Source organism: Canis lupus, chromosome 8, assembly GCF_011100685.1.
Source record: "Canis lupus familiaris isolate Mischka breed German Shepherd chromosome 8, alternate assembly UU_Cfam_GSD_1.0, whole genome shotgun sequence".
NCBI lineage: Eukaryota > Metazoa > Chordata > Mammalia > Carnivora > Canidae > Canis > Canis lupus.
In genome coordinates, this window is record NC_049229.1 from 22623026 (window position 1) to 22641139 (window position 18114).

At 35.3% G+C, this 18114-nt stretch overlaps 1 protein-coding gene across 9 annotated transcripts in view; it reads right to left on the reverse strand.

Moving 5' to 3' along the window:
- KLHL28 (kelch like family member 28) overlaps positions 1-18114 on the reverse strand; it is a 33652-nt gene that overhangs the window by 12027 nt on the left and 3511 nt on the right. For 5 of the 9 annotated variants that reach the window (XM_038544614.1, XM_038544610.1, XM_038544615.1 and 2 more), the window contains one exon: positions 4706-5604. In XM_038544614.1, the coding sequence (XP_038400542.1) occupies positions 4706-5604 (899 nt within the window). Of the gene's footprint in view, positions 1-4705; positions 5605-6056; positions 6157-15260; positions 15396-18114 lie in introns of those variants that run through there. The other 4 variants (XM_038544607.1, XM_038544609.1, XM_038544608.1 and 1 more) reach the window with 3 other exon arrangements.

An 18114-nucleotide genomic window follows, 5' to 3' on the forward strand; every position in this document is an offset into this window, starting at 1 on the left:
TTTTTTTTAAAGATTTTATTTATTTATTCATAGAGACAGAGAGAGAGGCAGAGACACAGGCAGAGGGAGAAGCAGGCATCATACAGAGAGCCCGAAGTGGGACTTGATCCAAGGTCTCCAGGATCAAGCCCTGGGCTGCAGGCGGCGCTAAACCACTGCGCCACCGGGGCTGCCCTATAATGAGCCCTTTTCAACCATGCCTGAGTTTATGCTACTGAGGTGACTGCCAGTGGCCACCTAGATAGCTTCAGCAGGGGGCTGGAAGCCAGAGGTATCAACTGTGTAATTAACAGTCTGGAGGCTGAGCTCAATCACCAAAGTCAATGATTTTCAATCAAACCCTCATAAGGAAATCTCCATAAAACTCCCTAAACAATGGGGTTTGGAGGGCTTCTAGGCTGATGACACACTGGGATGCTGGGGGAGGAGGGGGTGGCATGCCCAGAAAGGGCATGGAAGCTCTGTCCTTCCCTCTCCTCCCCACATCCTGCTTTATGTGTCTCTTACATTTCGTTGTTCCTCAGTTATATCCTTTGTAATAAACTGGTAAGTACAGCACTTTCCTTAAGTTCTAAGAGTCATTCTAGCAAACTTGAAGTGGGGAGTGTTCTGTCCTCCAGACAGAAATGTGGGCAGCCTGGGCACCCTATTTGTGGCCAGCTTCTCTAATGGGGACAGTCTTCTGGGACTAAGACTCTAAGCAGTGGGGTATCATGTAACTCTGGATAGTGTCAGAATTATTAGACATGCAGTTAGTGTTGGAGAACTGGACAATTGATTGGTATGAGAAAAAACTTCTCAATGATAATAAGAGTTCAGCTATGAGGATGGATTTTTGTAGATGATTTAGGTAAACAGAGATATAAGATATAAAGGTATTAGTCCTTATGGTTTTTGAGGGCAAAGGGATAATTAGTTGTAACGAGAGCTTCTTTCTTGGAATATGACCTATAACTTAGAGCACTGAGGTGAGTAGTGTCATGAGTGGTGTGGTTAAAAGTCCATGTAACATTTAATGTATTTGGACAGTTATTCAAAATCACTTCTAATGTACTGTCATCCTTATGACTCCCTATGTGTAATAGAAACAAAACTCAGAGCTTCTTGAGATTCCTTAAGCCAACTACCCAATCTCTACTTTCCTCTTTTTGGCAGGTGTCCCTCCTTTCCTAGTTAAAGGGAAAAACTGAGGCTATTAGACAGTATCTATCTTAAACTCCTTCTTCCATCCCTCCCCCCTCCAGTAAACCTATCCTCATATTCTGGTTTGGGGGCATAAAGAGTCCCTCTTCCTCATATTTAAAACCTTCTATCTTTGCTTTTGATACCAACCCCTTCCTATTGCCTCTAAAATCTTGCTTTATCAGTGACCAATCCTCTGTCCTGTACCTTTACCTTACCACTCTTCACTGGCATCTGATAATAAACATATTCATGTCTCTTTCTCTTCAAAAACAAAATAAACAAAAACTTCCCGATTCTATCATTTTGCCTTACTTCTTTCCTCATCTCAGCCAAGATTCTTAAAAGTCTTCACAGTTTATTTCCTTATTTTTATACACATCTCAATCTGCTATAATATATTCACAACATTTCTACAATTCTGCTGAAATTACTCCACCAAAAGTCATTAATGATCTCCATATAGCCAAGTACAAGAGCCATTTTTCTACCTTTATCTGTCTGGAACTTTCCTTAGCATTTTACATTGTTAATTACACTTCTTTCTTCTTGACACATTTAAATTGTTTGGCTTTCATGACACCTTTCTCTCTTGATTCTCCTACCTCTAAGACTGTTCTTGAGGCCTTCATCTTGAATATTAACATTCCCCAGAGGTCCATTTATGAACCAATCTTTTTTCCTTTCTATATGTTCTCAATGGGTAGAAAGAAGGGACATTTAAGCAGTCAAGAAGTCCAGAAGACTTCATGGTTTTAATTTATACCTCCAAATGCTATTATATACCAGTAACTTCCAAATACCTAGCTTTGATCTCTTCAGTGAGCTTTGCAATAATTTCTAGCTAGTAGGACATCCTTCACTGGATATTTAATTGGCACTCTAAACTCAGTATGTCCAAAACTGAACACATTATTTCCCTCCTTTAAAATGGCTCCTCCTCCTATATTCTCTCTCTTGGTATATAACCATTCATCCAATATCTAACCATGAAATCTAACGTATTTTTGATTCTTCCCTCTCATTATCCTCCCATATCCATTCACTAAATCCTGTCAATTTGCTCTCTTAAAACATTTCTTAAAATTGATGCCCCCTTTCCTATCTTTGCTATTTGCACTTTGGACCTCATAATCTCTTGCCTATACTTTTATGATAGCCACTTACTAATGACTTAGATACTAATTCTGGCTCTTTAATATTTCTCCATAAGGCAGCAAAGAATGATCTAATATGTGAATCTGATAATTTCACTACCCTCCTTATAATTGATTTTTGATCCACATAAGAAAAACCTTCTTTACCATGGCACACAATACTTCTTTGACTAGGCCCATACTGACTACTGTCTACCCCTTACTGTTTAGATCTTTGAACTTTATTTTTAATTTGGTTTTCCAGCCCCCCCCCCACCAAGATTTTATTTGTAAGTAATTTCTTTACCCAACGTGGGGCTTGAACTTATAACCCTGAGAATAAGAGTTGCATGCTCCACCAAATGAGTCAGCCAGGGGCCCCAATCTTTAAACTTTATACTCTAGAATACCAAACAGCTTTTAGTCTCCTGCACCTCCTATCCTATATTGTATCATTCCACTGTGTCTTTGTGCATGTCCTGTGACCTTTTGCTTAGGTCTTGCTTATTAGCCTTCAACACTTCACTTTGGACATTAACTACTACTACTACTACTACTACTACTACTACTACTTCTTCTTTCTTCTTCTTCTTCTTTTTTTTTTTTTTGACATTAACTTCTCCACAATATCTTCCCTAACCCCCCCAAATGGGATAAATGCCTTTCCTTCATACTTTCATGGTATTATCTTTATCATTGCATTAACATTACATATTATAATTATCTACTTAAATATCTGTCTCCTTAGATAAATTATAAACATGTTAAAGATCAATTATCCAGCATGGTATCTGATGAACGCATATGTTTAACATTTTTTGTAGAATTAAATAGACTTTTTTACACTGATTCCAATTTTTCCATAGTTGTAAATAATACTGCAATAAATGGCTCTGTCCAAAGACATTAAACTTTTTTTTTCTGGGGTCCTAGTGGCTCAGGCAGTTAAGCATCTGACTCGATCTCAGCTCAGATCTTGATCTCAGTTATGAGCTCAAGACTCACGTTGGGCTCCACACTGGGCATAGAACCTACTTCAAAAAAAGGTTTCTTTCTTTAAAAAAAAAAAAAGATATATGATAAAAAATTATTGGTTATAAACATATGAACAGTTCTTATAACTTTTTAATAATTTATGTATATCATCTTTAATACTTGAGAGACCAAGAGGCAACTGGTGAAGAATTTTTACCATGTAAATTCACGTTTGGAATTTTTTGTCATGACATTTTACTAATATTTTTTACTTTATACCAATAATTAATGCCCTTAAAAATAAGAGTCAACAATTTTTGTAGTGACCATAACTAATATTCTACCTATAGTCCAATCTCAATGATACTAACTTTAGACTTTGCAGTTAATTTAATTTAGACAATTAAAAATCAACTGAGACTTTCTAAAAGATACAGATATATCAGTTGACACTGCTAAGACATCAATAGTTTCCTACCATTGGAGGGAGAAAAATCTACTAAATTTTTGGAAATGGCCAGAAAGAAATCACAATTTAAATAAACTTATCAAACATGAATGTTTTCACAGAGCATTCCCATTCAAGAATAAAGGAAAGGTAACATCCAGCTTTATTTTCAATGTATGAAAGTTACCTGTATAGTGCTCCAAATCAGGGACTGGCAAACTATGACTAAGGGTCAAATTCAGCCCACCAGGGACTTTTGTAAATAAAGTTTTGTTGGAACCCAGTCATCTCATTTGTTTATGTATTGTCTATGGCTGCTCTCACACTACAATGCAGAGCTGAGTAGATGTAAGAGACCATATGGCCACCAAGTCTAAAATATTTACTTTATAGAAAAAGTCCAACAGTTCCTACTGTAGATTATTAGAAAAGAAAGCACTCTTTACTAATGTAATTAAAAATATTTACACTGAAGAAAATAAATTTGTAGGTCCATGATTTTTATTCAGTATCCTACTTTTTCTTATTTCTTTCATGATTCCATTCCTTGATGATATTCATTCAAACTCATTCTTGTCCCCAGGCTGCCCTCATCAAAGATTCCTAGCTCTCCTTCTTACTAGCATCTTCTGTTATAGTTAGCAATAATAAATCTCTGCTGACCTGGTCAAATAATAATGTAAGCAGTTTCACAAATTAAAAGAAAAAAAAAGACATAAAATAGAAAAGTAACCAAAATTCATGAAGTTTGTGCATGGGGGGTGGGGGGAGGTTGTTAATAACAGAGAGTACTGAAAGGAATCAATGACAATGTGATTAAAACAATTAGATTATGTGATTCAGAAAGAACAGAAAGAAGCAAATAAATAGCAAAATCAAACTATTTAAAAAATAGAGAAAATTAGCACACTTAAAAAATATAAAATCTTTTAGCATAAATCCTTTAAGAAAGCCTTCGATTTACCTATCCAAACAGGCAAATAGTCCAGATTTTCCTCCTACTGCACAAAGTACTTTGGGGGCACAGCGAGGTCGTGTCATCAGGACTGTCTGATGAGAGAGTCTATGTTCAGGCATAAAGTGGTACTTTAGGGCTTCATTCAAAAGATGTTTACAAGTGCGATCATCACGAATAAGATGATTTGCTTCATATAGTCTAGTGAGAAACTTAACACTCAGCAATGGTAATCTCACACTGTTAAGTAGCTGCGCTAAGTATTTCTGACGTTCTTGTACGTCATACTTGATCCAAGACTCAAGCGCATAAAAAACAGTCTCTTCAGTAGCTACATTCAAACAGTCATTGGAAACAATTTCGTCCAAATCAGCATGTGTAAGCTCAAAAAACTCTTCAGTCTGGCACACAGCTTCAAAATTCTGGCATATGTATTTAGTAGCTGCCAAATAAAGGTCATGACAACCATATGTCTCTGCAAAACGAGAAATTCCAATACAATTACCAGGATCAAGCTGGCTTTCAAGAAACGCGCAACATTCTTTCAAGACAAGCTTTATCTGGAGCAGGTTTGCTGCTGGAAGGAGAGATTCAACTGTGTCCTGTGAAATAAAAACAGTCCCTGTATAGGCATACTCTACAATGGCCTGGAGAGCAGTTTCATCGATGCACTGAAACTCAACCTCACTGTTCTCTTTTTCAGAAAGGTTTCCAGTAAACATAGCTTTGAAATATGGGCTGATGCTGGCAAGTACCACTTTGTGAGCATGGATTTTAACATCACCGACTCGAAGAACGATGTCACAGAGTTCGTGATGTTGACGAAGAAGATTCAAGCCCTGCAGAAGCTGTTCAGAATGTAAGTGGGTTAAGTTAGCAAGCATGTAGGTCGGGGATGTGTGGTCCATCTGCAGAAAAACAAAAAGCATGAACAATTATTTCAAAATAATCTTGCCAGTATGATTCTTTTTTCAAACAGCACAAAATAAACGAAGTTTGTTATTTATTGGCCTGTTTGTTGGTTTTCAAATACTTTATGCTAAATACTAGACAGGGCTTTTAGCAATTATATAATTCAATTCCTATATTATAGATACTAAGAAATAGAGGCCCAAAGATTATGCGGAATGCCCTAAACCACAAAAGTCTCTTGACAATGGACTTTTGGACTGCGACTCTGCCAAGAACATGTAAAGTTCTACACAACTTTAAGTGCCGTGAATACAGCACTTAAGTGTCATTTTATTAAGTTGCCTCTTCCCATATCCTCAGTTCCACTAATTCTCACCCTTTCTACAATACTCTTTCACTCCAATAAAGTTTATGTAATTATTATAGCTCTATGCAAATATTTTCTTACCATAAGCCAGATTTTTGTCTATAACCTTTCTCCTCGTATCTTCTTTTCATTCAATTCAAATTCTCAAAAGGCTGGGTCAAAATTAACTTCATGGGTAACCCTGTAAACATTTAAGTACTCAACTCCTTTACATGCAATTAATTATATGTGCTGCTTTGTATAACATAAACAACTCTTCCACTGTCTGAGACTCTCAACTCTCAATTCTCATTTGTCTGATTTAACAAATCAGACTGAAAAGTTCAGAATAAACAGGAAAGGTGAATGGATACAGGAAGTAAGAGAAGGGATTGAAAACGGAGCTATATCTAATGATACAAGAAAAGGGAATACAAAGGTAAACTGATTAGAAAGGAAAAAATAAAACTGTCTTTGTTGGCAGGAGACATGACTGTGTAGAAAATCTGAAACAATCAACAGAAACATCCCTGGAACTAATAAGCAATTACAGTAAGGTAGCAAGATACGAAGTTAATATACAAAAGTCAATCACTTTCCTATATACCAGCAATGAACAAGTGAAATTTGAAATTAAAAATCTATTACCATTGACATTAACACCTAAGAAAATGAAACAGTTACAAATCTAACAAAATGTACACAAGACTATATGAGAGAAACTATAAAATTCTATTGAAAGAAATCAAAGAACTAAATAAATGAAGAGATTCCATGTTCATGGATAGGAAGACTCAATATTATCAAGATGTCAGTTCTTCCTGACTTGGAACTATATAATTCAGCACAATCTGAATAAAAATTTCAGCAAGTTGGGGATCCCTGGGTGGCTCAGCTGTTTAGCATCTGCCTTTGGCCCAGGGTGTGATCCTCGAGTCCTGGGATCGAGTCCTGCATTACGCTCCCTGCATGGAGCCTGCTTCTCCCTCTGTCTGTGCCCCTGCCTCTCTCTGTCTCTCATGAATAAATAAATAAATCTTTAAAAAAATTTTTTTTTCAGCAAGTTATTTTATGGCTATGGTAAACTGATTCTAAAGTTGATACAGGGAGGTAAAAGATGCATATTGCTAATTCAATATTGAAAAAAAGAACAAAGTTGAAGAACTAACATTACCTAATTTTAAGAATTCTTATAAGCTATAGTAATCAAGACAAGGTAGCACTACTGAAAGAATAAATAGACTAATGAAACAGAATAGGGAGCCCAGATATAGAACCACATAAATAGAGGCATCTGGGTGGCTCAGTGGTTGGGCGTCTGCCTTCAGTTCAGGGAGTGATCCTAGGGTCCTGGGATGGAGTCCTGCATTGGGCTCCCCATAGGGAGCCTGCTTCTCCCTCTCCTTCTGTTGCTCCTGTTTGTGCTCTCGTGTGCACACACACTCTCTCTCAAATAACCAAAATCTTAAAAAAAAAATCACATAGTCATCTGATCTTTATCAAAGCAGAAAGGAAAATACAATGGAGAAAAGATTGTCTCTCCAACAAAAAAATGTTAGAACTGAATATTCACATGTTAAAAAATAAATCTAGACACAGAACTTACATCCTTTAAGAAAAATTAACCCAAATGTATCATAAACCTAAATGTAAAATACAAACCTATAGAACACCTGGAAGATAACATAGGAGAAGAATCTAGATAACCATGGGTATGACCATGATTTTTTAGATATGACACCAAGGTTCCATCCATTAAAGAAATAATTGATAATCTGGGTGTCACTAAAATAAAAAAACTTCTGCTCTGAAAAAGACAATGTCAAGAGAACAAGAAGACAAAACATACATTGGGAGAAAATATTTTCAAAAGACATATCTGATAAAGAACTGCTATTCAATGGATACAGAAGATGTATATATATGTGCATACACACACACACACACACACACACACAGTGTGATATTACTCAGCCATCAAAAAAATGAAATCTTGCCATCTGCAACAATGTGGATGTAACTTATACTAAGCGAAATAAGTCAGTCAGAGAAAGACATATGATTCCACTTATATGTGGAATTAAAGAAACAAAAAAGATGAACATGGGGAAGGGAAGAAAAAATAAAATTAGATGTAAGTAGAGAGGGAGGCAAACCATAAGAGACACTGAACTCTACTAGGAAACAGAGTTGCTGGAGGGAAACTGGTTGGGGGGAAGGGGTAACTGGCTGATGGGCATTAAGGAGGGCACTTGATATAATGAGTAGTGGGTATTACATGTGACTGATGAATCATTAAATTCTACCCCTGAAACCAATAATACAGTATATGTTAACTACATTAAATTTAAATATTTTTAAAAAAAGAACTATTATTCAAAAACAGAACTCTTAAAATTCAACAATTTAAAAATAAACCTAATTCAAAAATAACCTTATCAGACATCTCATCAGACAAGATACACAGATGGCAAGAAAGCATACGAAAAGATGTTCAAGATCATATGTTATTAGAGAACTGCATATTAAAATAAGAATGAAATATTACTTCACACTTATTAGAATGGTCAAAATCTACAACACTGAGGACACCAAATCCTGGAGAGAATATGTGGCAATAGAACTCTCATTATAGCTTGTAGGAATGCAAAATGGTACAGCTACTTTAGAAGACACTTTGATGGTTTCTTATAAAACTAAATGCTTCATATCAAGCAAGCCATGAAAAAACATGGAGAAAACTTTTCTTTTTTTTTTTTTAAAGATTTATTTATTTATTCATAGAGACAGAGACAGAGAGAGAAAAAGAGAGAGAGGCGCAGAGACATAGGCAGAGGGGGAAGCAGGCTCCTCACAGGGAGCCCAACGTGAGACTCAATCCTGGATCCTGGGATCACACCCTGAGCTGAGGCAGACGCTCAACCACTGAGCCACCCAGGCATCCCAAACATGGAGAAACTTCAATGAATATTGCCAAGCGAAAGAAGCCAAACTGAAAAGGCTACATGCTGCATGATTCCAATTATATGACATTCTGGAAAAGGCAAAACTGTGGAGACAATAAAAAGATCAATGGTTACTAGGGGTTAGAGGAAAGGGAGGAATGAACAGGTGAAGCACATAGTGAAATTACTCTGTATGATATTGTAATGGTAGATACGTGTCATTATACATTTGTCCAAATCCATGAATGTGCAACACCAAGAGTGACCCTAAGGTAAATTATGGACTTTGGGTGATAATGATGTGTCAACGTAGGTAGGTAATACAATGTACCACTCCAGTGGAGAGGTTGGTAATGGAGGAAAGTATGCATGTGTTCGGGCAAGGTATCTATGGGAAATCTCTGTACCTTCCTTTTGATTTTGCTGTGAACCTAAAACTGCTCTAAAAAAAAAAATAGTCTTTAAAAAAAAAAAAAAAAAAGACACCTAGCTACTTTATAAGCTCACATCTCTCCCAGACTAAAAAATGTTGCAAAATATTTAAAAAGAATCTGCAAATGAACTCCCTGAATCACTGCCAGGGCCACAAGACTGGAGACTGTTTTCAAAAACAACACAGTAAACTCTACAAACATTCTGGTAAGGTTAATGTTAATTTCAGATAACATTTTAAAATAAATTATTAGGATGCCTGGATGGCTCGGTGATTGAGCATCTGCCTTTGGCTCAGAGTGTGATCCTGGGATGGAGTCCCATATCAGGTTCTCTGCGGGAAGCCTGCTTCTCCCTCTGCCTGTATCTCTGACTCTCTCTCTGTGTCTCTCGTGAATAAATAAATAAATCTTTAAAAAATAAAATAAATTATTAAAGGTTTGATTTGTGAATACTTAGAAGAGGATACAGTGACCTCTAAGACTAGGATGGATGAACTAATAATAACACATGTCACAGACTAATCTTGTTTCTTTTTTGATGTATTTAAAAGACTTGGAGATCAAGAAAATAAACTTGATGTTTATAAAGAATTTTACAATGATTTTCATGATTTTGACAGTAAAACTAAAAAAATATAAACTAGTTCAGTTAGCTAAATTAGCAATACCAGAGCATACTACTTAATGGAATGAGGTCTCCTTGGAGGAAGGCTTCTAGAGTATGCTATAAAGCCAAAATCTTGGGCATGCCCTTCAGCTCTACAGATGACATGAAGCTTCCAAAGACAGGAAAATCATTGGTTAACAAATCAAGGGTTCAAAAAGACCTGATAACTAACAAGAAAAATTTAAAAGGGATAAATGTTAAGATTTCATAGTGGATTCCAAAACAACTACGTAAGTATAGCTTAAGAGAGAAAAGAGTCATCTGTAGGATGTGTTTAAAGGACTCAGGGATTTTTATTTCAGTATTATTTTAGTATACTAAGCTTATGTAGGTTTAAGTTGCAATAATAGAACTGTAACATGCAGAACTAAAGAAGATATTCTCACTTTGCTCTGCAAATGTCACACCACATCTGGAGTACAGATCTTGGGTACCAACCTTTACAAGGAAGCTAAACAAAGTATGACACATGATGAAAAGAAGAAATTTAAACATGTCTTATGGGTAATGGAACTGAGGATGTTGAGTCTGAAGAGAAGGAAATCTGATGGTTATCATGTGAAAAACCTAAAAGTTATCATCAACAACAACAATAATAATCATAGAACATAGGGCTGTTTTGAGAATTAAATACATTTATACATATAAAGTGCTTAGAATAGTGTTTATCACTAAGCAAGCTCTTGATAAATATTACTTTATTTACCAATAAGTTATTGTATTACTAGTGAATTTCTCAGGTTGTCAACTTAAGAGGTATTCTGCTTTCTATGTTGCACTATCTTTCACTACTAGGTAAGAAATCCACCCTGTACTACTGATATCCTGTGCCCCACAGAGTACCGCAGAATTGCTTCTTTTTCTTTTTTTTTTTTTTTTAAAGATTTTATTTATTTATTCATGAGAGAAACAGAGAGAGAGGCACAGACATAGGCAGAGGGAGAAGCAGGCTACTTGCAGGGAGCCTGATGCGGAACTTGATCCCAGCCCTGGGATCAAGACCTGAGCCAAAAGCAGATGCTCAGCCACTGAGCCACCCAGGGGCCTCGAGTTGTTGATTTTTAAAACAAGTTAATGAGTTACTGACTACATTCGTTTTCATGTAAATAGGGATCATACAGGGCAGCCCGGGTGGCTCAGTGGTTTAGTGCCACCTTTGGCCCAGGGCCTGATTCTGGAGACCCGGGATGGAGTCCCATGTCGGGCTCCCTGCATGGAGCCTGCTTCTCCCTCTGCCTGTGTCTCTGCCTCTCTCTCTCTCTCTCTCTCTCTCATGAACAAATAAATAAAATCTTAAAAAAAAAAATCATATAGTGACAGATCCTTATATAAAACTAATTTTTGTGTATTCAAGACTGACAAATTACCATTAACATATGATATGAAAGCATGATACAATACTGACTTATAAAAATACACACACACATATATGTATGTGTTTGTGCATATGTATATATCACAAATATCCACATACGCAGAACTGTATGATTTGAGGAGACTGGGCCCAGGAATGAAGGTCCTAAGGTAATAACATTGTCTTTACTATTTACTAGCTATATGACCTTGGGACAGTGATCTTAAATTCTCAGTTTTCTCATCTGTAAAACACAGACAAAACAGTACACATAAGAACTCAATAACTGTTAGAGACTATTACTATTATTATTATCATCCTTAAAAAGGCTGAATTTTTGCCAGCATGTGACTTCCTTTCATGGCTAAAAAAGAAACAAAGCTTACTTACTATCAAGTGAACTAACATAACCAAAGCCTGACTAATTTGGCCAAAAAAGATACAACCCACTTTTAAATTTCAAGAGTTTAATTACAATGAAAAGAAGAGTAAGCCAAAGACTAAGCTTCCTGAGTCTCTGTCCCACACATCAAAAAGGACGACACCAAAACAAAAGGGGCTGGATGATGGCAACACAAGTTGTGAAGAACACAAACTAGACTGCAGGTAGGCACTATTATATTCTGCAGGTCTATTCTTTGGGGTAGGGGGACATGAAAGACCCACATATCATAATCAGGGAACTGAAAGGAAGTTGTCTCATGATAGACTCTCAGGGATTATTAAGAGTCAAGGGGAGATGGCTCTGTAGCATCTCCTTAAATGCCTCTCAACTTCCTGTGTTTCAGGAGAATCACAAGGTGTTCCAACACTCAGAATAAGCTGTGGCCCCAGGATCTAAGCTTTTGTCTATGTGGACATATACAAGGTTACACTGAAGGTCATGATGAAGCTGTTTTCCTACACTTATACCCTCTATAGTATTTCTCCTTTATTCTACTTTCTTAGTATCCCTTCAAATAATAAAAATGATCAAAGTTTTAAAAACCACTCAAAGAAAGGGTACCAATGAAGACATTGTAAAAGAACACCCATACATACTTCTGCACATCACTGTACAGGATACAAATAACATGATGTTCACTCCCTTTAAAAAATACTGAAAATAAAGTATAAGTAAATAAATAATACTTTTAATGGTTAACCAAAACAACTCAAACTAAAAACTTTAAAAGGGCAAGGTAAAAATAGGGAACTTAAAATGAATTACACCAGAGGTCTGTCATAACATCACTCTTAAAATTTTTAATTTGAACCCTTTCCTCTCTGTAGAAATCTGACTTAAGAGAAATTCACAAAACTTTAAATCTTTTTAGAAGCTTTAAAACAACAGTGCTTAAAATATGATCCTTGTACTGCCAGCATCAGCATTACCTGGGACCTGCTAGGGATGCAAATTCTTGAGCCCAACCACATATCTAAGAAACTAGAAACCACATAGGTATGAAGGGGCAGCAATATGGGTTTTAAGCCCTCCAGGCAAAGTGATATGCATGCTAATGTTTGAGAACCAGTTAAAATATTGCCAGCACAAGTGTAACTGCTAAAAACTTATTCTACGTCATACTATAACTTCTTCAAAATTATAAATTACAACAATGACTATATTTGGTTCTCAGCTATTTACCTCTAAATGGCTAACAATAACTCACAGAAGCATTAACTTCTAATTTTTAAAACTTCACCTTTGATGGTTTATATTGACCATTTCATCTCAATAACAACCCTGTACAGAAGGAAAAGCAAGTATCAAGGAAAACAGGAAAGAACAGTGAACAAAAGTTTGAATTTCAAAACCAGAGAGATCTGAGTTCAAGTCTACATTTGATACTTAATAGCTGTATACTTTGGGCAAATTACTTATTCTTGACTTGAACTATGTCATTTGTAAAATTTGTTGTGGATTAAATAAAATCTTTGGTTTAGAGAAACAGACCAATGGAGAAGAATTAAAATACAGAAAAAGAACATTTTAGCATATGCAAATTTAGCTTATGATAAAGGTACTATCTCAAATCAATGAGGAAAACAGGGCTTTTAAGTAATATGTAGAATAACTGAATAACCTTATAAAAACTATAAAAATTAGACCTCTTCCACAAATCTATCTACACCAGTACAAATTCCTAATGGACCAGAGGTATAAATGTAAAAAATGAAATCATACAACTATTACAATGAAATAGGGTGAATTCCTCTGTAACCAAGATTAGAAATAATTTCCTAACTACTATACAAAACCCAGAAGTAACAAGTGAAAAGACAGATCAACTTGATTACATTACAAAGCTTCAACTAGCTACAGTACTTTGACTAGCTAAGGAAATCATAAGCCAAAAAGAAATAGGAGATTGAGAAAAATATTTGCAACATATGTAAAAAATATATTAGAGTATAACATTTCTTTTTTAAAGATTTATTTATTTATTTGAGACACAGAGAGAGAGAAAGAGAAAAATGCACGCAGAGAAGAGGGGCAGAAGCAGATCCCCTGCTGAGCAGGTAACCCAATGTGTGTCTCAATCCTAGGACCCTGGGATCATGACCTGAGCTGAAGATAGACAATTAACCTGAGCCACCCAGGCACCTCTATTAATAACCTTTCTTTCTTTTCTTTCTTCCTTCCTTCCTTTCTTCCTTCCTTCCTTTCTTTCTTCCTTTCTTTTCTTTCTTCCTTCCTTCCTTTCTTTCTTTTCTTTCTTTTCTTTCTTTCTTTTTTTCTTTCTTTTCTTTTCTTTCTTTTTCTCTTTCTTTCTCTCTCTTTCTTTTCTTTCTTTCCTTCCTTCCTTCCTTCTTTCTTTTCTCTTTCTCTCTTTCTTTCTTTCTTGATTTTATTTTTCATGAGAGACACACAGAGAGAGGCAGAGACATAGGCAGTGGGAGAAGCAGGCCCCCTGCAGGGAGCCTGACACAGGACTTGATCCCAGGACCCCAGCATCACAACTTGAGCCAAAGGCAGACCCTCAACCACTGAGCTACCTAGGCATCCCTATTTATAACATTTCTAAAATACTCTAGCCCTATAGTAAAAATAGGCTAAAGAAATGGAACAGTTGGTTTAAAAATGCAAATACTTCATAACTATATGAAAAATCATTCAAATTCATCTATGATGAAATAGAGTAAAACAAGTTAATAATTCTTCCTTGGCAATATATACTCTGTTGGTATGACTGTGAGAAATAGGCACTCTCACACACTGCTGTGCAAATGTTTAATGATAAAAGACCTCTGGAGGTAAATTTGGAAAATCTAGCAAAATTACATTTGCATTTACTCTTTGACCCAGCAATCTGACTTCTAAGAATTTACCCAAAAAATACAAGGGCAAAAATATATAATGACAACTGCAAAGAGCTAGTAATTGTAAGTGTATTTATAAAAGCAAAATAGTAATTCTTTATGCTTATTTTCATGCTTGAGAGACTAAGATGTAACTGACCACAAATTTTAAAACAACTCTAACATCCACCAACAAAAGAATGGTTGAAAAAAACTATGATGACCGCATACAATGGAGTGGTATGCAGCTGTGGAAAAAGAATAAGGAATCTCTGTACGTACAGCTCTAGAGTGATCTCCCTGATCCAAGCAAGGATTAGAAATATGTGTATCGTACATCATCATTTATCTAAGGGGAGGTTACAAGTATACAGATTTACTTATCTTAAAGAACAAAGGCAATATTAAATATCCTTAAAAAAGTTATCTACAGGAGCGAGGGAGGGTACAGAGTAGAGGAGATATAGAAGCTAGACATTTCCGAATATATCCCACTTTATAGATTTGCCTGTGGAATCAGTAAAGTATTTTACGTAATTATAAAACAAAAGTCAAATCTTAAAAAACACAATCCATAAGAAACTTGAAAATAAAAGGAAGCAAAAGAATCCAATATTTATCTACCTTAGTGACCCAATTTTCAGTAATCACATTGTCGGTTGAAAGTGTTATTTGTATTCTGAAACTTTTATGTGTGCCTTGCATAATTACATGGCATTTCTAATATCATCATCCCTAGGGTCACTGTGATCTGTAATTCTCAGTAGGGGAGAAAAGAGATGAAGATATAAGACTAAGATATTAAATAATACAAACTTTGTACTCAGATTTTGAATAAAAAGTATAAGAACAAATCTATATACAGAAACATTAATTATATGTACTAATATATATTTTATGTATATAAGATACATATGAGATATACAAATGTATAAAATATATACATTATTTTAAGGAAAAAGTTAATTATTATTTCCTAGCTCTATTTACTGAAAAGAAACTGACCAACCCAGTAGCAAGGAGCATTCCTATCACCTAGATGTGGTCCCTAAATACCATTTCCCACCAAGGAATTAGAACTCCTTGTATAAATGGCTGATTCAAGGCCTGGGCAAGAAAATATCAAGGTAAATTGGAATCTTTACATAGTAGGTAGCAAAAAAGCTATCAATGACAACTAAGGTTATAAAAAACAGGAGAAACTGAATAGGCTATTATTAGTCAAAGATGGGACAAAGTTAATATCAATAACTGCAATTGACTAAAACATATCAGATATGCTTAAATCCATGAGTCCATAATTATAATACAATTATGACACTAATTTATCACCACTGGAGGACACTAAATAACAAAGAAAAAAAAAAAAAAAGAAAGAAGCCTAGTATATAAAGGGAAAGAATCGAATATTTATCACATCTTTCTGATACTAACTGTACCACTGGGTTACTGAACACATGAGGGGAAGTTTCTTTCATAAAAGTACTCCAGTTAGTAAGTAAAGAAGGGATGACAGAGTGTCACCATTTCATAATCTTAATGAATAAATCTAAGTATTGATCAAAAGCGGTGATTATGAAGGGCTGCTAATATCACAAAAACTGAGACAACCAGACATCAGGACCTTCTGATAGAAGACCATAAAATTATCTATGGATATTCTTGAACTCCCCAACCCCTCCCCACACACACACCAAAATCAAACATACGGTCAAAAGTCTAGATCCAACTATTAATTTACAAGAAATACAGAGAACAGACAAAGCATGTTAAACTGTAACAGAAGGAAGCAATCAGCAAAAACATCCTGAGATAAACTTTTAGAATAACCTAGATGCTTCCACAAATAAACTGAAAGAAATTAAAAGAAAATGAATCTACAGATCAAAATAAACTTGTAAGACATATAAAACAAATACAACTTGGGAACTGTATAGGTGTGTGTGCATGCATGCAGACAGGTGCACATATACCCAGACACATACATTAAGGAGACAGCTAGAAATTTTTATGCTAACTGGAATACTGATTATATTAATTAATCACTGTTACCTTAGTTGCTGAAAAATGATAACTGTAGTTATGTTTTTAAGAGTTTTTATCTTGTACATACTAAAATATTTATAGAAAAAATATATTAGAGATTTGCTTAAAGTAATATGAAATGAGGGGTGCTTGGGTGGTTTAGTCAGTTAAGCATCCAAGTCTTGATTTTGGCTCAGGACATGATCTCAGGGTTTGAGATCTAGCCCCATGTTAGGCTCCATGGTCAGTGAGGAGTCTGCTTGAGATTCTCTCTTTCCCTCACTCATGTGTGCACGAACCCTCTCTCTAAATAAATATTAAAAAAAATAATATGGGATGAGTAACTGGAGATGTAGATGATGTCATGAGCTGCTAACTGCTGAGGCTGGGTGTACATGAGGGCTTATGGTAGTATTCTATTTTTGCATGTTTTTGAAATTTTGCACAGAAGAAAAAGAATGTATGTATAGGGCGCTAAACGTGCCCTAAGACTTAGAGATGAAGAATCTGAAGTTCAGAGAGTTTAAATGAATTCATAAAGATTACACAAGTAGTAAGAGACACTACTAGGACTATAATAATGTTTCCTTAATCTTAGAACAATATTCTCTATACATTACGTTAAAAAAATTTCAATACTGAACAATGTAGGCCTGCTCAAAATATTTAGTGAACCAATTTACAATTGTTGCCACTCTTGAGAAAATTAAATTGTTCTATAAAGAGCTACTGGAAGACCTTTGACTTAAAATGTGCCTGTTACCGTTCTAAGCTTTTTACATGTATTAACTACTGTCATTCTCAGAATAACAGCATGAGATAAATACTGTTGTTACTATTCCTATTTTACACAAGTAATCTGAGGCACAGAGAAATTAGGCTCAGGCAAGATTTAAATCTGAGCATGCGGTCTCCAGGGTTCTTCATGACTATATTATAAAGTCTCACTTATAAACTCATAATTTCTTAACGTTATTAAATTTTTAACTTAAACAAGAATCTGAAAAAGTGCAGGACAGAAACTTAAAAAGGATAGATCACATACAAATACACACATATATAAAATATACACACATACTATGTAGATTAGATACAAAAGTACAGCAGGGTTTTAAAATGAAATATAGAGGGATCTATGGATCATTCCCTTCTGTTATTTATATAATGGCAGCATTCTTGTTACATAATTATACACAATACAAAGACAACGTAAGATAAAATCAAACTTTCCATAGTCTATAGCAGCTTCATAATTTTAGGTTCTGAAACAAAGCTAATGAAGGTCAAGCTATGAGTTTGGTAGCTACTTAATTGACACCTAAGCTACAAAACAGTGGTACTGAAGTCAGTTGGGAGGCAATTATCTGCTACGACGAGAGCAAATAAATGGTGATGAGAAATAAGAATTGTTAAAAAAAAATCCAAACACACATATACTTTGCTGTAAAAAGCG